We start from the raw sequence: 23,378 nt of genomic DNA, 5'->3' as shown, positions 1-23,378 counted from the left end.
AAAAAAAAAAAAACAGTGTGGCTGAAATATGTATGCTAAGATGGATGAGCGGACAAACTAGGAGGGATAGGGTCAGAAATGAAGTCGTTCAAAAGAACCTAGGAGTAGCGCCAATAGGTGATAAAATGAGAGGAAGTAGATTAAGATGGTTTGGTCAGGTGCAAAGAAGACCATCTACAGCACCCGTAAGAAGTGATCTGTTGCAAGTTGAGGGGGCTGGAAGACTGGTAATAGGGTGGATGCAAGAAGATAAGTTATGGACTCATAGGCAGAGTGTGAAGGAAATAAGGTGTCTTTCACAGGAGATTGATGTGACATTTAGATGGTTTAGAAGGAAAGAAAATGGGTTGGCTGACACACTAGCTAAACAAGGGGTTACTAGGGGAGATCCTTTCTGGGCTATGTCATAATTTTTTATTTAAATGGTCAACACCATCACAGGATGTGTGGTAGATGTACTTTTAAAGTTTTAATTAATGTTTTTGAATGAAGTTACTGTTACCAATCAAAAAAAACACTACGTTAATTTTATTGGTAGTGTTTCAACCAAAATAAAAGTTATAAAGGAATGTAAAAGTAAGCATTAACAGTCAACATAGATTTTTCCTGGAACAAATATTAGTCCTACCTATTTGAATTTTACAGAACATTCTATTTCATTATTTCACTTTATTAATCAATGGTACAATTACATTTTGAGTATAATATGCATTTTAATGTTTTTTGTCATCAACAGTATGTGTCAATTTCCTTTTGACAACTGTCCACATTTTATTAATAAAAGAAGGAAAGAATGTAGAATATTTATAAAAAAGAAAAAAAAAAGAATGTAGAATGTAGAAAGATTTGTTCCAAACGCCCCGATATCCTTGGTAGCCTTACACTAACTCACCCATCATAATCCATATATACAAACCTAGGGAACTAGATTCCTAGTTGCGAGTTGCAACCCTCCAATAAAGTTGATTTCTGCTTGTCTCTTGTTTGGCTAAGGCATCTGCCATGCTATTAACTTATCTTTGTCTTTATAGTTCATACTACTTTTTTAGTCAGCAATGTATTCATACTACTTGAGCCCCCAATTCTGTTGCTAACTGTTTTAAACACCCCCACCCCTAGAACACACACACACACACCATGTCCATGTTGGCATTATCCTGGATTGTTTTGGACAGTCCAGCCCACTATTGCCAGGAAATCTTCCTCCGCCATGAGTTTTCTGTAATTTAATAGTAATTTACATAACTTCAACCCCTGATCAATAGTATGTATCATTTTATTAATTTGCTATGGGAACCGCTCATTTCAGAGAAATGAGGTAGAGGAACTAATAGAGCAGCCAAAGTTGGCATGTGTAGACAGATATGCAGTCTATCACCTTCTTTTAAGTTCACATCTGACCAGATAAAATTGAGATACTAGAACAAAGTTTAGGCCATCAGCCATCTAACAGCAGCATGTCTGACTTTCTACATCTGAATCTGATAGAATCAAACACATTAACTGAGCTGACTAAATATTACAATATATACTTGCCTTCTCATTCAAATCCCCAAGTGGCGGGCCATGAATTTTTCCTCCCACATAAGGTGCACCCATTGGGAATCGTTCCACTAACTGATGGGCCATCAAGACATCAAGTCCATGCTTTTCATAGCTCATGAATGCACCCAAAGCTCCCAGGAACCCTTCATGCCGCAAAAACATTGCTTTTGCCTCACCTTTTGACCTAAACAACAAGTGTAAAATATTCAACTGAGGTTGTCATTAGCTTCTTATTTTAAGAGGTCTAGACACCATTTTGCTTCAAAGTATGGACATGACTCAAAGTTACTTCATTTCAAACTTTTGTGCTCCAAAATGCCCTCAAACATAAGCAAGAGTTCTAAAAGATAGATTAATGAGTAAGAGCACTTGGAAATTGGGACTCTAATTTAAAAACTTGAAATGAGGAATTTATAAGCCATCTCCACACTTTGAAGCTCCAGTATGCCAGCACCTCACAAATGAGACAAGCAATGTGATCCCCCCTTCTCCTCTCCTACAATATAAATAAATAACAAGAAAGACAACAAACTCAAGAGACTCGTGAAGCTGTCACTTGGAATTTAAAGGCACAAACTTTAGTACATTGAAAACTTAGGAGTTGGAAAGCATCTGATGAGCCAACATTTTTCCAGTTTAGTTTCATTACCACTATCTAATAAACTAAAAGAAAAAAGGGTGGCTACTATACTCTAATACTTGAAAGTTTAGTACTTATTTTTATACTTACCAGAAATGAACTGCAAAAGAAATAGTATCCATGGTGTAAGCATGGCCTCTTATGAAGAATCCTCCAAAAAATATCCTCTTTATCCCAAACCGAAGTGCATTCAAATAAGAGATCTGATAAGCAGGAATCCAAATTAGAAACACTAAGAAACCAATTTATATGCCAGCCCATCTACCAATTTTAGTCGGTCTTCATGAGTTAAATACCAAATATAGAAATATTTTAGATGAATGAAAATCAAAAAGGAAAAACTGCATCAAAATTAATTAAGATCATGGCACACATCCCCCAAAAATGAAAAGGCATAAAAAATAAGTTGTAGATTAACTTCAAATGAATGTCTATAAAAATCATATGACACTTAAACACTCCTAAATAGCACATAGTACAACAACTGCATCAAATTAATTAAGATCATGAGAGACACCCCAAAATGAAAAATCATAAAAAACAAGTTGTAGATTAACTTCACATGAATGTCTATAACAATCACATGTTACCTAAATGCTTTCTTAAATAGCTGGACTCTGAATTTGCAAGTTTGATGTAGTACAACAATATGCATTAACAAGAGATCAGACTCTTCAAAAATATGGAAAGCACTCTCATTAATATGCTTCAAACATCAAAATCCAACATTGGTAGCAGCTTGAAGAAAATAAAATCTTAAGAATGCTGAGAGAAATCACTTTGTAAAAAGGTATTGAAAATAATAAGTTGTGTTTTGAAGCTCACTTGGCTTCCAAAAGATAATTTACAATGAGAATACAACAATATTGAGAAAAGAATTTTGTAATCATCTACAAGGTCCGGGATTTGTCCAAAAATGCAAGTTTGTACAAGTGTATACATGCACATTTATACACTCAATTTAACTAATTCCTATCCCAGCAATTTGGGATTGAGAAAAAAATCCTGTTCTGCTACTAACTCTACTCTATTGAGGGCCATATCTTATGCCAAATGAGAAGTTCTAGGTCTTTGCTCACTACCAAGCCCATGTCATTTTTTGCCATCAATATGCACCGAAACACTCATTCTCATTAGTATAGTTGGTCTTCCACAAACACGATTGAACTGTCTTATTCAACTTCCTCTCATCTAGTTACCCATTTATACTACCTTTAAGATCCCATGAATCTCCATGAAAAAGTCCACTTCTAAATATCAATCCTAATCGATTTACCCCACTTTGTGAATGTATTGTATATTTATTTTTTTAAGGTAAATAAAAAATTATTGAAGAAAAATAGAAAGTACAAGAAAGGTAACCAGCAGTCACCTGGGAAAAGAAGCATGTTGTTGGTGCCTATCTTGTAAATTTTTTCATCAAGTATATGATTAGCATAAGATAATCCCATGGCACCCCAGAATTCCACTTCATCAGACCTGTCATACTGTTAGGGCCCCCATAATAAATCCTTCCCGTGTCAAGGATAGTTGAATAAATCTGGAGGTTTCTTGCTTAGAAAGAACTTGAGGTATCCAGTGCCTCCAAGGGTTGACGCATTTGTATATTTTGTGGCACTGAAGTGTTTCAATGATTAGGTCATGTTAAGAGCAGAGACTACAATATGGAAGCAAATGCTTTATGTGCAACAAAGAAAAGGAGAGCGTCAACCATCTATTCTCTACATGCAAGAAGGCACTAAACTGGATATATGGAAGTTTTTCCCTCAAAAAGTTGGTTTGGCAGGCAAGTGCAATTGCACTATTTCCAGCTTGGCAATCGATTGCAGGTGGATCAGATGCTAAGATCATATAAAGCATCATCTCTTCTGCCACATGCTATGGAATTTTGGAAAGAAAGGAAAGGAAAGATACCCTACAGAAGGTTTTAGGATAAAGATATTGAAGGCATGGGAAAGCTTCTTTTACACATTGGTTTTTGAAATGTGTTGGCAGTTTTACATGGCTGAATTATACATAGTGCACATATAATATATATTCCCTATTCAAATATTGGACAAGGTCTGCAACTCTTATATAATTTGACAATATCTATTTAGATCTAACTCGGGGTCATTGCTTGGTGCAATGGGAACATCTTAGGTTAATAAGCATGAGAACGTGGTTTTGAGTCTGAGAGCAGCTACTTCACACCACCCAAAAAAGTGTCAGAGATTAGGTCTATATTCAGCCTGCACCTCTCAAGACCCCAGATGGCCATGACCAGCATTTAGGGGTGGCCACGAGCCGAGCTTCTCACAAGCTATTCAAGCTCGGCTCGTGAAAAGCTCAGCTCGGCTCGGTTTAAACCGAGCCTAGTGAAGCTTGGCTCATAAGGCTCGCAAGCCTAGTATAATAAATTAATATTTTTTACTATATACATACATACATATACATATAAATATTTTTTATTTTAAATAATAATATTTTTATTTTTATGTATAATAGTAAATAATTTTTATAATTCTTAATTTTTTGTATGTAAAATAAAAAATATTTTTATATGTGTATTTTTTTTAATTGACTTGCAGTCGAGTTCGAGCCTAATACAGCTTCAATGAGCCAAGCTCGAATAGCCAAGTATTCAGCTCGAATCCACCCCTGCCAACATTGTGTAAGTGGGAACAAGGAAGGTCAGAGTCCAATGGCTTATTATAATTTTTCACTAGGACTGACTCCTAAAGTGAGCCCCAGATGTTAGCAGCTTAATAAAGCATGATTTGAACATAGCACACTAAAAGGTTGATCTAATGCAACTTGCCTGCCCAATATTATATGAAATCATTCGTAGAAGGGATAAGGAGATATCTTCAGGTCTGTAGTCTTCAAGCTCCTTATTTTCATAAATTGCCTTGCCAAAGCTAGAAGCAATGGTCGACGCTGACAGGCCAATCTGTAACCATTAAAAAATCAGTAAGTTCATCATATTAAGATGGAAACCTAACAGAATAAGTTCAATAAATACAATGTCAAGAACTAAAAAAATAGCACACTAAACTAAAGCTGAAATGACAAATTGACTCATTCTACAATAACAAATTGTTAGTGCAGGGGTATTTCCGTCTTTATACTTATGTTGAGGTTGCTGATCTGTAATATTATATTAGAACTAGTGTCCCTCACTTAAATAAGGGCACACGTGTCTTTTCCATTATATTAATAATATCAAACATGTCTGGCCGAATGGGAGATGTATCTTTTCCCTAATTCGAACCAGACTTTTCTCTCTCTCTCTCTCTTTCTTCCTTCTTTCTTCTTCTTTCTTCTTGGCTGCTATCAGACTAACAGAACTCAAAGGCAGGTCGAATCATAATATGGTATCAGAGCTCAACTAAGCAACTCGGATCTGCCCAGATTTCTGTTCTCTGCGCACTTAATCTAGGGTTTTCTCTTGATTTCTCTGCCATCGATTGGAGATAAGGGAAAGGGTTAAAAAGGAGTGGTCGCCCTCTTCCCTTGGAGGTTTCTATGCCTCCAGTTGTGTTGTTCATGGTCGGTTGTTGTGGTTTCTAAGAAGCCCTCTCCTAATCGATGAAGAGAAGAGGGTTGATTCGTGTGGTGCAGTGGGTGTCTTGTATGGACTGATTTTCTTCTGGTGTGTGCTAGGGTTTATGCTGTTTTTTGTGTAATTCGAAGGGGGAGTGGTTCTCATATAGTGGTGAGATTTCAGGTAGTCGTAGGGTAGGGTTTGTGGTGTAAAGAGTGCAACCTTCAGCAATAACAAGTAATGAAATCAGTGTGATCAAGTAGTGTGTAGTGTGTCAAATTCAGTGATAACAGAATTCAGCAATTGGAGATAACAGTCATAGCAAATCTAAAGTGATGATACCTACTGACTACCTGAATGTTCAAATGACCTCCATTAAAATGAATGGAGAGAATTATGTACCTTGGGCTAAATCTGTAAAAGTTTTTTTGAAAGCAAAGAATAGGTGAAACACATAAGGGAGGAGAAACCCTCCACTGATTCTCATGAGTATGAAGACTGGGAACAAGAGGATGCACAGATTATCACGTGGTTACGGAATAGTATGGAACCCAAGATTAGTGTAAATTTCATGTTTCTTAACATTGCCCAAGTTGTGTGGGACCTTGCAAAGAAGTTGTATTATGGTCAAGACAATACAACCAGAGTATATCAGCTGTATCAAGAATACTTTAATCTGTAGCAGGGCAACCGGAGTCTTGAGGAGTACTATGCTAGTATGAGAAACATTCGTAATGAGTTGAATGTTTTATCACCCCCTCACTTCTGATGTCAAAACTCAGCAACAACAGAGAGAACAACTTGATGTGACTCGATTTTTGGTGGGGCTGAAATCTGAGTATGAACCAATGCGAGCTCAAATACTAAGAGGGTCAGCTCTCCCTTCCTTAGAAGAGGTGTTTGCTCGACTTCGGATGACTTCTTTTGGATCTACTGAGAATTCTAATGTCTCAGATAGATCAGCCTTTGCAGTGTCAAGGGGCCGTGGTGTTAGAGGTGGAGCTCGAGGAGCTCAGTCTGGCCGTGGTGGTAGCAGTGGTCCGGTATATGGCCGGAGTGGTGAGGGTGGACCAACATATAACCGTAGTGGTGGTCGTATTGGAGGTAGAGATTCAGGGGGAGCTCGTGGTAGAGGACGTCGCTCGGGTCCGAGGAGATGTATTCATTGTTTTATGGATGGACATACAATTAATTATTGCTATGACTTGCATGGTCCACCCTCAACCTGGGCCAATCATGCCATGACTAGTGACACCAGTTTCAGATAGGAGAATCGTTCAGCTGATCAGATGCCTCCTACATCCACAAATGGTCCCGAGAAGGAGATGGTGAGTGTTTCCCGTGATGAGTATGAGAGGTTTGTCCAATCCACATCTCAACAGAATACGACTACTTTCGCACACTCAGGTATGGCTTGTTTGGCATCCACTCCCAATCCCTGGATTATTGACTCTGGAGCCTCTGATCACATTACTAGAACTCCAGGTGTGTTTTATTCCCTCTCTCATTGCTCAACATCACAATTTGTTACCCTTGCTAACGGTTCCACATCCTCCATTTGTGGTGTTGGTAATGTTGACCTGGACCCTGTATCCCTATCCTCAGTTTTGTATGTCCCTAAATTTCCGTTTAACCTTACGTCTGTTAGTAAGCTGACCAAGTCACTTAATTGTTCTATTACCTTTTACCCTTCTATGTGTGTTTTTCAAGATCTCAAGACGGGGATGAAGATTGGTGGAGGGCATGATGCTGGTGGATTGTATTATCTTGACGGTGGTGGAAGAACATCAACAGCTCTCCAGTCATCTCTCTCTCCTCTCTAGTAGCACTGTCGATTTGGTCATTCTTCGCTGAAAGTTTTGAAATCTTTGGTTCCTTCGTTGAGTCAACTTTCTGTGTTAGATTGTGAGTCATGTCAGTTGGGGAAACACCATCGTGTTCCCTTTAGTTCTAGGGTTGATAACCGTGTGTCGAGTCCTTTTTCTTTGGTTCATTCAGATGTTTGGGGTCCTTATAAAGTGATGTCATACAATGGATATAGATATTTTGTCATTTTTGTTGATGATTTTTCAAGGATGATGTGGCTCTATTTAAAGAAAAGAAGTGAATTGTTTACCATCTTCCAGAAATTTTATGCTGAGATTCGCAATCAATTTGGTGTTCACATTAAAATTTTTCGTTCTGATAATGGTCGTGAATATTTATCTTTATCATTTCAAGAATACTTGGACCAACATGGCATTATACATCAAACCTCATGTACCTACACCCCATAACAAAATGGGGTGGCTGAGAGAAAGAATCATCATCTTTTGGAAACAGCACGATCCCTCATGCATCACATGAATGTTCCCAAACCCTTTTGGAGTGATGCGGTGCTTACTTCTTGCTTCTTGATTAATCGGATGCCCACGTCTATCCTTGATGGTCATTCCCCATTTACTACCTTGTTTTCCACCTTGTCTTCGTTTCCTCTTTCTCCTCAGGTATTTGGGTGTATCTGCTTCGTCCATAATCTGGGCCCCGGGAAGGACAAGTTAGATGCACGATCCATCAAGTGCATCTTCCTTGGCTATTCTCGGACCCATAAAGGGTATAAGTGTTACCATCCTAGTTCTCGACGTTCCTTTGTGTGTGTTGATGTTACCTTCTTTGAGTTTACTCCATTTTTCTTGGGGTCCGGTGATGCTTCTTCCTCCTCATCACCTCCCCCTCTTCCACTTCCAATTGTTGATTTTGTTCCCTTTCTTCCAGTTGTGACCAAGTCCTTGCCTCCAGTGCCACCACCTGTTGAACGCCCACCTATTCGTCAAGTATATACACATCGCCCACATGTACCGGTTGCTACTCCTCTGTATCCATCAATGTCAACAGATCCAGAATTTGTCTCCACACCAGCCCCGAACCCAGTATCTGATCTTGATCTTCCCATTGCCTTGCGGAAAGGTAAACGCACCTACACCCTTCATCCTATTTCCCTTGCCTCTCCAGGGTGGTGCCATGCAATGGAGGAAGAACTCTCAGCTCTACTTCATAATCATACTTGGGACCTTACCACTCTTCCTCCTAGGAAGCAGGCTGTCAGTTGTAAGTGGGTTTATACTGTTAAGTATTTGCCTTATGGTGGTGTTGAGCGCCTGAAAGCTCGATTGGTTGCAAAAGGGTACTCCCAAACCTATGGTATTGACTACATAGAGACCTTCTCCCCAGTTGCTAATATAGGGTCGGTTCGTGTTGTGATCTCTCTTGCAGCTATGCATGATTGGCCCCTCTATCAGCTTGATATCAAGAATGCCTTTTTGCATGGTGATTTGCTCGAGGAGGTCTACATGGAGCAACCACCAGGGTTTGTTGCTCAGGGGAGGATGGTAAGGTATACAGACTAAAAAAAGCTATATATGGGCTTAAACAATCTCCTCAAGCATGGTTTGGTAGGTTCAATGAGGTGGTAAAGAAGTTTGGTATGAAACAGTGCCAAGTTGATCATTCTGTCTTCAGTCATGACTCTCAGACAAGAAAAATCCTATTGGTGGTGTATGTAGATGATATTGTTATTACCGGGAATGATAAAATGGGCATTGACAGGTTGAAGACTTTTCTACAGGAACATTTTCAAACAAAGGACCTTGGTAAATTGAAATATTTCTTGGGGATAGAAGTAGCAAGATTAAGCATGGTAATAATTTGTGTCAGAGGAAATATGTGCTTCATTTGCTGGAAGAAACAAGTTTGTTAGGTGCTAAACTAACTAAAACACCTATGGAAACAAATATTGGGTTGAGCAGTGATATGAGTGAAGTGTTTGAAGACCTTGATAGATACCGACGACTTGTAGGTAAACTGAACTACCTAACCATTACTCGGCCAGATATTTCATTTGCGGTTAGTGTGGTAAGTCAGTCCATGTAGAAACATATGGTTCCTCATTGGGATGCGGTTCTAAGAATTGTGAGGTATTTAAAAGGGGCCCCTGGTCGTGGTTTGATAAACAAAAGTGGTGGAAAACTTGAAATAGAAGGGTATACTGATGTTGACTGGACCGGTTCTATGTCTGATAGGCGGTCTACCACAGATTATTACACTTTTCTTGGGGGTAATCTGGTGACATGGAAAGGTAAGAAGCAGACAGTCGTGGCGAGAAGTAGTGCAGAGGCAGAATATAGAGCTATAGCACATACTGCTTGTGAATTAGTGTGGCTAAGAAACCTTCTATAGGAGATAGGATACAACATTAACACTCCAATGAAGCTCTATTGTGACAATTAGGCTGCAATTCATATTTCTTCTAATCCGGTGTTTCATGAAAGAACCAAGCACATAGAGGTTGACTGTCACTTTGTGAGAGAGAAGGTGCTGAATGGAGTGATAGACAATGCATATGTTAACACAAGAAACCAGTGGGCAGACTTATTTACAAAAGGGTTGAGTTGGGGAAGAATGGACTACATATGTAACAAGCTGGGATTATATGATATATACTAACCAGCTTGAGGGGGAGTGTTAGTGTAGGGGTATTTCTATCTTTATACTTATGTTGAGGTTGTTGGTCTATAATATTATATTAGAACTAGTGTCCCTCACTTAAATAAGGGCACATGTGTCTTTTCCATTATATTAATAATATAAAACATGTCTGGCCGAATGGGAGATGTATCTTTTCCCTAATTTGAACCAGACTTTTCTTTCTCTCTCTTTCTTCCTTCTTTCTTCTTGGCTGCTATGAAAATAACAGAACTCAAAGGCAGGCCGAATCATAATATAAATAACAAATGCTGTAGTTTGGTTATCCACTTGACAGTTCAGTCAATCTTCTTTCAACCAGTCTTTGATTGAATTAAAATAAAGGTCCATAATAGACTCAACAATGTGTCACCACACACAGACTCAATTCGGCTTTGGTTCTTTTTGGATTTTCCTGTGCAGCAGCAATATAGTGAGTTCTAATATGAGTTTCTGTGTAGACTTTTAGAAGTTCAGTTAGGTATTTGTTTTAAACAGTGTTGAAAGACTCAGACAGGACCGAACAGTCGGACCATAAAACCTGGGCTGAGTCAAACCCAGAGAACTGTTGAAAAACAGATGGGTTTCAATGACCCAGCTGATTTTCACAACCTGCTCAGGCCACTAAATCACTAGAAACTTTAAAATGAAAATAGAAAGATTTGAACTCATGGCCTCTTGGTTATGCATGTTAACTTGTTACCATTAATAATATCTTGTTATTTATGCCTATTTATGTCTCTTTAATATATAGTCATTAAATGCGCATATATCTTGAATAAAATGTAAGTTGCAAGACTTGAACCCTGGTTGCTTGCATCAAAAATCAAGAAACTAACCATCTAGTCACAGCTTTTGCATGTGTTTTAAAATTAAAAAAAAATATATTATATGTTATTTATGACTCACGGTCAAACCATTTGACCTGTGACCCAGCAAGCATTCAGGTTTTGTGTCTAGTTCGAGTCTTACAACACTGGTTCTAAAGCTAAGATTTTAGTGGAATCATAAATGCATATCAATTGATATGACTATGATAGTAAGTCTTCATCTGACCTTTTTCAAGATTTTTTTAATGGATAACATGAATTTCATTAATTGGTGGAATTAGAAACAATGATTTAGCTATATATAATACATGACCTTTTCATGTCTTTTGATATAAAGCCTATATTAGGCACACAAAATTGGTATAAGACCAGCTTCAAATGCACCACACAATTTGAAGCATGAGCATTAGCAGGTTTGCCAAAACACAGAAAAAATTCAATAATGTGAAGACTTTTTTCTACACCAATGTTGTGTGTGTGTGTGTGTGTGTGTGTTTTGTAGTTTTGGTCTTTGTTTCTTTCTAATGGCATTTCAAGTCTGACTAACCAATGTAAAACTTAAGCACAGAAAAGAAAGGCTAATTCATCAGTTTTTACCACACAAGCACATGTAGGTTTATATTTTCTGAGGTTCTTCTTGCCTTCCTGCCTTTAACTTTTATTCCTTTTTCATTTGATTGTCATTTTTTTTCTTATTACAACACCCTCATTGATGTTGTCATAATTTTACTCTTGATAAACAAATGCACATGCATAATATGTACACACCACATATGTATCTTTGCATCTTAGATCCTAGATAGGTGGTCAGATTCTAAGGCTTTCCTCAGGCAGCCTCTCAAGCATGTCTTTCAAATTTACTGATTGTTTGCATAACAGCTGAACTGCTAGCAGCATAGGAACAAGAATAAGTTAGGGAAATATCAGCATAGTCCTTCTTGACTGATCTATAATATCCAATTTAGGTAGTCTTTATTTAAACTCATCCACTGAGAATCAAAAACTTGGTGCTCCAGGACTTGTTACATCATTCACAATCATAATTGACATAACATCGCAATTTCCTTGGTTATGTACATGAAATTTCTCCTACCATGCTTTTAGGATACAAACAATTATAGTTAAGGGTCCGTTCGGTTCACAGTCGGAATTGGAATCGGAATGGTCTATTCCCAGTCTGTTTGGTTCAGATAGGAACTGGAATCAGAATTGGAATAAGCTGGAATGGGATTTCATTCCCAAGGGAGGGGGAGGGAATGACCATTCCCTTAAATGGGGCAATGCCATTCCAGCGGAAATGGGAATGGGATTCCAATTCCACCCAACCATACAGTTGGATCAGAATGACCCATTCCGATTCCGATTCCGATCCAGATCCCTAGTCCCATGAACCAAACGGACCCTAAAAAACTATCACCTTTACCTTGCTATAATCCATGCCACCATAGATGTCTCCAACAAGCATGTCTATTTTCCTATTATCTCCACGTTGACTCAACTCCAGCAACTCATCAAAACTGGAATTAGATATGGGTGTCAGTTAACATGGACAAAAAAATTAAAAAAAAAAAAGAGCTAGGATATACTATAAATAGAAGAAAGCCAGGAGGACCTTTTGCACTTTGTTAAAAGCCTTCCCAGGCCCCAATAAGTACCACCACCAACATTGGTCCCACTAACCCGCTGAAACTTCCCTTCACCATCTACCTATACCACCAGAAGAAAATATGAGATCCTCAAGAACTCCTTGAACAGTAAGTTTTAGGTCACTGAATACCAAAAGTGAACTAGGCAGGAAATAAGATGACCACAACCTTGATCATGCTAACACCAGATCCAATGTTAACAAGGAGATAAGGGAACAAATCATTATGGTCAATCTGGACAAATTCTTTATGACCCTCCATGTGTGTGAAAGCTTCATGACGAATTGCCTACACAAAGTAAGCTTAATGAAGAACAACCATAAGCCAACTATAAGCAGAAGGAGATTCTTAATTAAAAACAACCATAAGCCAAAGGATAGAAGAACACCTTAAGCAAAAAATTTGCTCCAGCTACCAGACAATCCATTTCATCTTCCTTATCGATGCTAACTCCAAGTCTCTCTTTGAAGAGGTCTGCAAATTTGTATGCGCCACCACCTGTGGCCTTCACAGAAATGTTAACTAATAAATTTACCAACATCCATTAAGAAAAGAAATAAACAAACATTAAGAACAATTAGAAACTCCAAGGCGTCCAAGCAGACAGAAGACCAGTTCTTTGATTGTAGTTCACAATTTTCTTATGCCGATATTATTCCAAACTATGCAAATATTTACAGAGAGAAAAAGACCATATTGATGACTGGAAAAGTTAATGACTATATGAAGCTACCATAGTTTTCAAGTCACCAAGGCAAAGCTAGGCAACAGGGCACTTTGTCACCTAGTTGCCTAGGCTGGTGCCTAGGACCTATTTGATAAGTTTTTTGAAAATAAAAAGTATAAATCCTAGGACAGTTCCATAGATGTCATAGTAATAAGCAAGTATCTTTAACTAATAATTACCATAATCCACATGAAATAAGCATAAAGTATAAACCTCGTATCAAAACATTGAAAATCAGCATATTTTTGAGAAGAAAAAAGAAGAAAAGAAAACATAGAAAATATTGGGGCTGAGCCCTTGTTTTGGTCCTAGAAAGAGGATGACAACGTATACGTCAATTGAACCCAAACAAATAAGAAAATAATAAAAAAGAAATAGTATAATAATAATAATAATAATAGTGATAATAATAATAATAATAATAATAATAAACCCGCAAGATGAATAATTTAGTGTAATGATCTGTTATAATGCTATTAATAACATAAAATAAAAGAATATAAAAATATTATGTAGTGTCTAGAAGCTCCAAAGAAATCCTTTTCTCATTTCTCTTATTTATGTTACTTCATGACCATTTCCTTCATCCTATTTTTTGTGCGTGTGCATGTAGGGGGGACAATATCCATCTTGGTGGTTGCTATAAATAAATAAATAAATTAAAAAAAAAAACATCAGTTGATAGTTGGTCCATTTCAGTAATTATCTTTCCATGAATCTCCATCAAATCTTGCATTCTTCATGGTTGATGCAATAGGTTGCTTTTCTATTAGGAGACCAAGGTTTGAAAAGGTCTTTTCCTATAACAGTTTTCATTATCAATCCATAAGGTATAAATCATTGAAATCTGCTAGCATCTTAAGACCTCTTAATGGAACTAAAACAGCTTAAGTTAAGTATACTAACCAGAACAGATCTCTCCATTATTGTCACCAAAAAAAAAAAGAGAAGTTAATACAAATTTTAGTTTTGATGAAGGGTAGCTAAGCTAGCAAACCTATGAAGCAGATTCTTTTATTGCTTAATGATGAGAAACATGTCCTTAGGTGATGCAGGAGAGAGCCTTATAATGTCTTTAGGAGTATGATTTTTTTTTCAGCAAAGCATGAATATGTAACAGAGGAATAGGTTGAGAAATCTAGCAGAGCAGTTCTAGGTTAAATAGTTGACAACTCAACAAACACTAATGACTTGTGCAATCCCATCCCGACTTCCGTCTTTTATGTTGATCAATTTGTTAGGATTCCAAAAGATCCTTTATAAGGCCTAAGTTCCTTCTTTGGTGTAGCTCGGATAAATATTTAACAAACTGCTTGAAAATAAGAATCTAGTAATTGCCAAAAGTAATCTACGGTACAAGGTTTACCTTAATTATTGCATCTTCATTGGCTGTGGCCCCAGAATGCCAACATTGTGAATCAGTCCCTGTCAATAAGAAACTTACCACAATTAACCATGTGTTAAAAATATTTTAAGTATTTCTTTGAAACTTGCGTAGTAAAAAGGCTTAATTATTTCTTGGAAACTTTAAAACAAAATTCCAAATAATTGTACGTTAGGCACTTCAGCAACAAATATCAACTAAAAAGCTAATATATTTTACTATGTTTCACAATTTAAAAAAAAAAAAAGGAAAAAAGAAACATAGTCAAAAAATAAAAGGAAAATAGTAAGGCATACCACCACGGTGAAGCTGCTTGGAAGAAATAAAATCTAAGCACTCATTAATCTTGCTTGTCTCGAACTTCACAAAATGGAGCCTCCCACCTAGAATGGGATAACTTCTCCTATTACCATTAGAAACCCCCAGTTTCTCTTTTAGAGATCTCTTCCTCTTGTCATCAACTGAGCGATCCTCGTGTCTTGAGAAATATACCAACTTAATCAGTGATCCTGCCAGCAAGAAAATGGAATTACTGGAGTATCAAGATAAAACATCTATTTTGTCAAACCAGAAGCAATCAATTCTGAGAAGAAACCAAAGCTGAAAAATGAGAAATAACTAATAAGAAAAATGTCATTTTAGTTCATCGTCCAAAAATCATGGTTCTCAACCAATTTAAGCATATATAGAAGTTTTATAATTTCAAATTTTCAAGCTCTAAAGCAGAACTAGAACTAACCCTGAAACTTCATCACAATGAACCCAAAGAAACAACTTCAAAATCAGATACAGATGTAATAGGTGGCAGAATAGGTAAAGCCACATAGGAATTGGTTCCTCAAACTATACCAGAAGCTAGTCAGCTACATAGAAAAATAATAAATTGCATACTTGCAGAGGAAACATGGAGAACAATCTAAGCCACTTTCACTTCGAAAAGAATCCTAAATTGGCGAGCAACATAATAAAATACACCAAAAATTATATACCAAAAGAATAAAAACTAAGAAACTTGATGGTAAAACTGATCTAAATAATCAAGGAAAAGAAAAACGGCCACCAATCAGAAAACATTAAGCTAAAGAAAGGACATAGAAAATGGCACAAAAAATGAAACATGGTATTAGCAAAACAGGGAGAGGGGAAAACCAGACCCGCCCAAGAATCACAAAAATTCAACAGTAACAGAACATAAAGTTACTAGATTCGGATACGCATTTCCAGGAAAATAATGACAGAAAAGGAAGACATAACCACGCCAGATCCACCGAGAAGCAAAAGAGTAAGAAAATGAATTAACAGTGACGAGAAGGAATATTCTCAAAAAAGAAAAAAAAAAAAAAAAAAAAGGAAGAATATTGACATTCACCTCCAATGTCCAGAGATAAATGAGAGATATCATCAGACTGGTTAGGCAACAGAATTGTTGGATCTCTCTCCTCAAAATTCCCCTGAATAGCTGCGCCGCTGAGGTCGAGCTGAGGCCGCGAGGTCGATCGATGAATTGGGTTGGCAGCCGGCGGCGCCATTTCTCTTCCCCCTTGTTTCTCCTCCTCGTCTTCCTTGTTCTTATCGCTATTCTCCTCAGTCGCCGCCTTTATATAGTGGTTTTCAAGAACTGGGCGTTCAGTTGGGCCAGCCATTAATCCAAACTTCCCTCCACCTGCTGCCTAACCCCAACTGTTTGTGCAAGCGTATTTGGTGGGGTTGTCCTTTACTCATGAGCCAAAAAGACCAACGGATTCAGAATAATTAAAAACGAATAGGAAAATGTAGAAATAATAAAAAATACTTTTTTTCAGATTCAAATCAAAGCAAGAACAGAAACCCGACAGTATTGATGAGTAAAAATCAATACCCAAGTGGTTGAATCAACCAGTCAACCCAAAGGCAAAAATCAAAGCAGCTTCTTTGCATTTATCGCCTGCCTGCTGTTAGCTTCGAAGAAACCTGAAGCAAGATAACGAAATAAAGGTGAAGGAATTCACCTATTTTTTCCTTTTATTGTTTATACTTTATTGAGGATAAGTGTCAACCCACATAAAAATGATGGCTAAAGGTGAAGGAATGGGCGAACAATTTGAAACCCTCAAGTTATTATACTTTGAAGTTAAGAAACTAGCCGACATAATCACGTAATAAACAATAGAAAAACCCAACCCAGATGAGTAAATACTAAATACCATCGAAAATAGATAGAGCCCCCCTACAAAACACGTAGAAATCTCTGTAAGTTGTAACCACCCCAACCGTCATTTTCGTGAGGTTTCACACTTCCACTTCTCTTGGCCCTTCATCAGCAGTGATGGCTGGTTAGTGATCACAGCCCAGACATTAGAAGCCTGAATGGGAATTTCAGGAAGTTATTAGTTAACAATGAAGAAGACGAAGAACATGAATATATCTTGAAAGTGAGTTCGGATTGGCTCCCCACACCCAACGAGCTGTTCCCGATGCAAGGCTGTATGGCTGTTCGAACGGGCCTTGCACTGGGAATATCACCCATGAAGTAAACTACATAGGTGATAGGTACTTAGACATTCCCAGTAAGGCTGTAAAGGTTGTTCGAACATGCACCGACTGAAGCCGATCTCAGCTATATGTTGATTTGTGTTCACTCACACCGGATCTGCTATTCACACGCACATTCTACAGGCTGTTCGAATGTGCCTCACGCGCACATTCTACATGCATTGTAAACATCTCCTATGCTATTAGTTATTATTCACGGAGATATTTCCGATGCATGGTGGATGTGCCTATGAGGCGCACATTTGTGAGGAGCATATCTGAGCTGGCCACATGACTAATGATAACATTATGTCCGGGAGATATTCTCAATGCATGCCTATGATGCACTATGAAGTTGATGTGAGGAGCATATCCGACCTCCAAATATCCATACCCGTGTTTTTTGGTTTTCGGTGGAAGTCATCCTTCTTTTAGCCATGTCCACTAGCAACCTAGATGCATATCTCAACATGCATTGGAAATGTCTCTTGTATATATCATTAGGAAGATGTTTTCAATACACAGTTGGGATGTGTTGTAGACATCTCCCGTACATGTTATTACTATGCAAATACATACAAAATATAAGGTTTTGTACTCTACATATTAGCATTTGTAATCCTTCCGAACGGAGCCTGATTAATACACAGTTGGGATATATTGTGGGGGTGTCAATGTGAACTTGTATTGGTATGGCCTTTTTAAAATGCTTTTCATAACTCAAATTGTTTTTCATTAATGGAAAACATTCAAAATAATACAAAAATCTGGTTAACACATTGAACAGGTCAGATGGGTCAATATGTTTTTTCACTTTTTCCTCTCTTTAACTTAGCATTTAGGCTATGTTTGGTTTAAGGGAAAGGAAGGAAAAGGTAGATAAACCTTTACAACCCGTGTTGAAGAATCAATTTTTGGCTAAGTACCTCCACATTTGGACTGCTTCCAAGTGGTCGATGACTCAGGCCGAAGTGAACTTTGGCTGTCAAGCTGGACAGGCTAGGTAGTGAGCTGACTATAGTGTCGAGCTGACTAGGTGGCGAGGTGCCTGTGAGATGCCGGGCTGACCTGGTGCCGAGCTGCCTGTGAGATGTTGGGCTGACCAGGTGTTGAGCTGCTTGTGAGGTGTCGGGTTGACCAGGTGTCGAGTTGCCTGTGAGGTGTCGGGCTGACCAGGTGTCGAGCTGCCTGTGAGGTGTCGAGCTACCTGTGAGGTGCTAGGCTGACCAGGTGCCAAGCTGCCTGTGAGGTGTCGGGCTGACCAGGTGCCGAGCTGCCTGTGAGGTGCTGGCTGACCAGGTGTCGAGTTGCCTGGTGGCGAGCTGAATTGATGAGCTTCGTTGCTCTTCAGAGACCTACAAGGAACCAAATGTCAGAGGATTCGGGGTGGCTAACCTGGCGAGGTCGCTCCAATGCCATTGGAGTTGGTGCCTTTATATAGGCATTGTTTGGCAAGGACTTCACGCACCATATCCGAGATTTCTGTGAGGTCGTCTAAGTGGTCGAGATTCCTGGAGGTAACCGCCATGCATGTTGACCACCCTCCGGATCGTTCGGCATGTGGGTCAACTTCCAAGGATCGTGGGAGTGTTTGGATATGCATGATGAATTCGTCAACGAGCATGTCTTGCAAGTCGCTAGGTCGACGCATGTGCCAGGTCGCCAGGTCGCGCCTGGGCCAGGCCGCCAGGTCAGTGCCTGTGCCAGGCCGCCAGGTGGGACACCATCAACTTGGCTAAGGCAAGTTGTTGCCAAAGTGGTTCCGGGTGTCACCTAATTGTTCCGAGGTGCCATGTTTCACAATATCATTGGAGGGCCAAATCTGCCTTCATCATTTGTATTAATTCCCCTTTCTTTCCCTATCTTTTCCTTCATACCAAACATAGCCTTAGAGACTAATCTAAAGTGGGTGACCCGTTCACCAGCTCAACCATATGGGTCAACAAAAAGTTAAACACATCTATGAGTGTCTTTTTACTAGATAATGAATTAGGATGGATTAGCGTTAGATCCACTTATAAGTAGATAAAACTATGGTTTTTAAAATTGGGTTGGAAAAATCAGGAATCGGTTAAGTGATCGGTTTTGATTTTTCCTAAAACTGTTGATTTTAGTTAGCAAACCATTGTCTCTGGGTCATTTTTAAAAAACCATGGATATAACTAGACTACTTTAATCAAATCGAATTTGAATAAATATAAACCCATTTTGCAGCCCTGGTATAGACATGATAAATTGATACCTACAAAGTTAATAAATTGTGACATTAATTTTCCTTTTCTTTGTAAAAAGAACTGATTTCACATCTGACCACTGCCCAAAGGACAATGATGCGGCAATTCAAGGGTGGGGATACAGCAAGGTGATGGTGAGGCCCACTAGAAATACCACCTGTTTAATCCTTCGCCTTACTTTTTTTTTTATTAATAATTGCCCGACACCCTATAGGGGTGGAGATGCAGTTTATTAGGGGGTCTACTAAGAGGGGACTGCAATTTCAGAGATGGATTCCAGTACACTTATTAGCTATTGTATTATAAAGATAATAATAGCAGGGCTCGAAACTGCACTACGGCTGGGACAATTCATCCAGTGCACCAATGCACCAATTATGCTATTCCTGGCCTCGCCTCGATTTTTTAGAGTGACACCAATGACCATCATAGTTATTGTGCCATTGGCTTTGACAACGTGTCACTCTTTAACGCTCTTCTAACTCCCAAAATAAATAAAAATTATTTATTTTTTTCTTTAAAAAATATATAATAAATCCAATCCTTCTTGGTCCATTTTCCCCAATACCTTACCTTTTCTACTTCTATCTCATTAAATTTACCCTCCAAAAGAAAATTCCTAGACCATTCGAGCCATTGATTGATGTTTTTTTGTCTTTTATTAAACATGCAAATATGCAATATTACATAATTGATTATTCAATATTTTCAAGATCAAATAATAACAATAATAACAACAACAATAAAGTCAAAAATTCAACAAACCAGCATTGGGCTTTGCAAGTTACTTTTAACTTCTGACTATTACTGATGAGGGCAGATTTAGCCCTCCAGTGGAATTGTGACATGTGGCACTTCGTGCCAACTAAGTATGGCCTCCAGGCATATCGCCACAGGCAACAGTTTGCCATAGGCACCTCGCCACAAGCAGCTCGCCATAAGTAGCTCGCCACAGGCAACTCGCCATAGGCAGCTCGTCACTTGTAGAGAAGCTCGGTACGGGAGTAGTTTGGGGTATCGTAGGAAGATCTCATGCCTGACGACCTGGCCTAGACACTGACCCGCCGACTGACACGGGCGCCGACCTGACGACCTGGCCCAAACACTGACCTGCCGACTGACACGGGCACTGACCTGACAACCTGGCCCAGATGCCGACCCGCCGACTGACGCAGGCGCCGACCTGGCCGCCTGACACAAGCGCCAGTCTGACGACCTCGAGGAGTTCACCACCGTACCCCGGTTCTGACGGGATGTGACGAGTCTTACCGTTTGGAGGCTTTTCACCCACCTAACCTGCGAGGGCTCCAGTATATAAAGACCTCACCCCCCCCGAAGGGGAGAGGAGAGGGGAAAAATGGAGGTAATCCCTACTCTATAACTCTCTCGTTTCTCCAATATTATCTTCAAAGCTCTCTACAATCAGATTGCTAACTTAAGCGTCGGAGAGCCCCCGTCGGGAAAATACCCCCTGGTCCTCTGATTCAGTTCTCGTAGGTCCCTCAGCTCCCGCCGCCTACAAAGAGAGGGAAAAAATGGAGGTAATCCCTGCTCTCTAGCTCTCTCGTTTCTCCAATATTATCTTCAAAGCTCTCTACAATCAGAGTGCTAACTTAAGCATCGGAGAGCCCCTGCCGGGAAAATACCCCCGGGTCCTCTGATTTAGTTCTTGCAGGTCCCTCAGCTCCCGCCGCCTACAAAGATGAGAAAAAGATGGAGTTCTCGTAGGTCCCTCAGCTCCCGCCACCTACAAAGAGGAGGAAAAGATGGAGTTCTCGCAGGTCCCACAGCTCCCACTACCTACAAAGGAAAGAAGACCACCTCATGTTGAGGGCAGTCGGGTTGTGCTGCCTAGGGAGCTCCACCATTCTCTAAGTCACAGGCCGCCTAGCAGGGAGTTCGCCACCAGGTAGCTCTCCACCAGGCAGTTCGCCACCAAGTAGCTTATCACTAAGGCACATCACCATCGGGTCAAATAACGAGGTACTTAGCCAAAAAAAATTTACATCACAAAACATTGGTACGTGGCCAGAAACGATTATATCAATTACTAAAAACCCAAACCCTAAATTGGGTGATGACTGATAAACGACAAAGGCCATATTGGGGATGTTTGGATAAAAACTGAGGTTGTAACCAATTCGATCAATTATTATATAAAGCATATGTTGAAGAAAGCATGATATCAGAAAAACTTACAAGTTATAACCAATTCGATCACTGATATAGCATTGGTGTAAATGCATGGGAGTGCAAATAAACTGAACGCAAATTCTGATTATTTACTTTCGCAAAAGGAAAATGTTGTGGATCCACCTTATATATAAGAGAAAGGAGGTAAGAGGGTTACTTGTTTGGTAATAAAGTAGGAAGCAAGAGGATGTGGTCACCACCTTATATGAGAGAGAACTGATAGGAGGAGGGTAGTATAAATATTGTATCAATTTTTTATATACAAAATTTACAATACTAATATATGCAAATGAGACAAAAAAAAGTACAAATTTTATATGAGATTGAAGTGCAAATCATAATTACAAACCAATAGTGCAAAACTAAACTGAATGCAAATTTTGTATCTAACTCTTATTTGCACTACGACCAAACATAAGTTATTGTGAGTAGATATCTTCCCTCTGTCCCAGGCATGTAAGAAATTATATAAAAGCATCTTGGGGAAATTAGATTTTGCCACATGCAGAGAAAGAAAAAAAATTGGGAATGAGAAAAGAGAAAAAATATAATAGATATAGTTTTGGCATAATGGTCTTGACGTGCGGCCAAGGTAAGTATGGGCATTATGTAGCAAAGATGCCATTTATGTGGCGATCAAACTTCTCGTTTAAAGCCCTGTGCACGAAAATGAAAGGATTTCAAAAGAATTAAAGGCTAATCACCTGTCTAGCCATTTGACATTGGATATATGGTTAGAAACGCATGTATCATATATGACCATATAATTTACATGTGTCAGTGATCATGATCATGTGCATACGGAGGCATATAGATGATTGTTAACATTCATGTAGTAAAGCAAATATTTAAACATCCCATGTACATATAAACTTTCATGCATACACATACAAATATAATATTCATTTCATAGGATTTACCATCTATTTACTTTATGGATTTATTATTGTTTGGGTTTTGAGAGAGGGAAGTTGGTCAATAGGATTTTGGTTCTTATTGATCAAAATCCTTTTTTAGATTTATGTAGGGTTCATAAAAAAATTAATGTCCATGGGTATCACTTAATTATACGGGTAAGTGATACCCATCTCTTATGTGGATAAATAACATTTCCACCTAGGGGAAAGTTGTCAACACTTTTTTTTTTTTTGCTTCATTGTTTTTGTTTTTTTTTTTGCTTCATCAAAAAGTTTTCAATACTTGGATGGGACAAAATTGTCCCTTTTAATAATGACTTTTTATGATTAAAGTGATCGTTTTCTTATTTCCTTGGGAAATAAAAGAACATGGGTAAATGCACTTATCCAGATAAATATTTCGCAGAAAACATTTACCCAAGTGCATTTACTTGGATAAGTAACTCCCTGAAAAGCAAACAAGGTTTATATATAAATGGACATTTGGTTCGGTGGCCATAATACTAGAAAGACATGATATAAAAAAAAAAGTTTTTTTTAACCCCAAAATTTACTCCAGGTGGAGGGGCGGCCACATTAAATTTATTAACCATGCATTATCAAAAGTAAAAACAGCTATAACAGTGGAGGACTTAGCCTGCCTTACCCCAAACCCAAGATACAAATCTCTCAACCTTAACCTCTTACCCCAACCCACAAAAAAGCCATGAATAGATTATCTAACT

The 23,378-nt window shown here is 38.6% G+C and overlaps 1 protein-coding gene across 4 annotated transcripts in view; it reads right to left on the bottom strand.

Annotated features, from left to right (window-relative positions):
* The window catches only part of PANK2 (pantothenate kinase 2), a 92,667-nt gene extending 75,174 nt beyond the window's left edge, over positions 1–17,493 (bottom strand). Inside the window, exons 1-13 of one of the 4 annotated variants that reach the window (XM_088986355.1) lie at positions 17,235–17,493; positions 16,982–17,140; positions 16,657–16,748; positions 16,168–16,510; positions 15,095–15,307; positions 14,781–14,839; positions 13,076–13,192; positions 12,856–12,975; positions 12,654–12,748; positions 12,465–12,558; positions 4,986–5,117; positions 2,276–2,388; positions 1,537–1,729 (exon numbers count right to left, since the gene is read on the bottom strand). In XM_088986355.1, the coding sequence (XP_088842481.1) occupies positions 1,537–1,729; positions 2,276–2,388; positions 4,986–5,117; positions 12,465–12,558; positions 12,654–12,748; positions 12,856–12,975; positions 13,076–13,192; positions 14,781–14,839; positions 15,095–15,307; positions 16,168–16,441 (1,410 nt within the window). In that variant the 5' untranslated portion in view covers positions 16,442–16,510; positions 16,657–16,748; positions 16,982–17,140; positions 17,235–17,493. Of the gene's footprint in view, positions 1–1,536; positions 1,730–2,275; positions 2,389–4,985; positions 5,118–12,464; positions 12,559–12,653; positions 12,749–12,855; positions 12,976–13,075; positions 13,193–14,780; positions 14,840–15,094; positions 15,308–16,167; positions 16,516–16,656; positions 16,749–16,981 lie in introns of all 4 variants that reach the window. The other 3 variants (XM_088986354.1, XM_088986356.1, XM_088986358.1) reach the window with 3 other exon arrangements.
* Between the last annotated feature and the right edge of the window lie 5,885 nt (positions 17,494–23,378).

Source organism: Nelumbo lutea, chromosome 4 (genome assembly GCF_056320005.1).
Source record: "Nelumbo lutea isolate HS-2025 chromosome 4, American lotus-T2T, whole genome shotgun sequence".
NCBI lineage: Eukaryota > Viridiplantae > Streptophyta > Magnoliopsida > Proteales > Nelumbonaceae > Nelumbo > Nelumbo lutea.
Note: the sequence above shows the minus strand (reverse complement) of the source record. Positions and strands in the feature narration are given on the sequence as shown.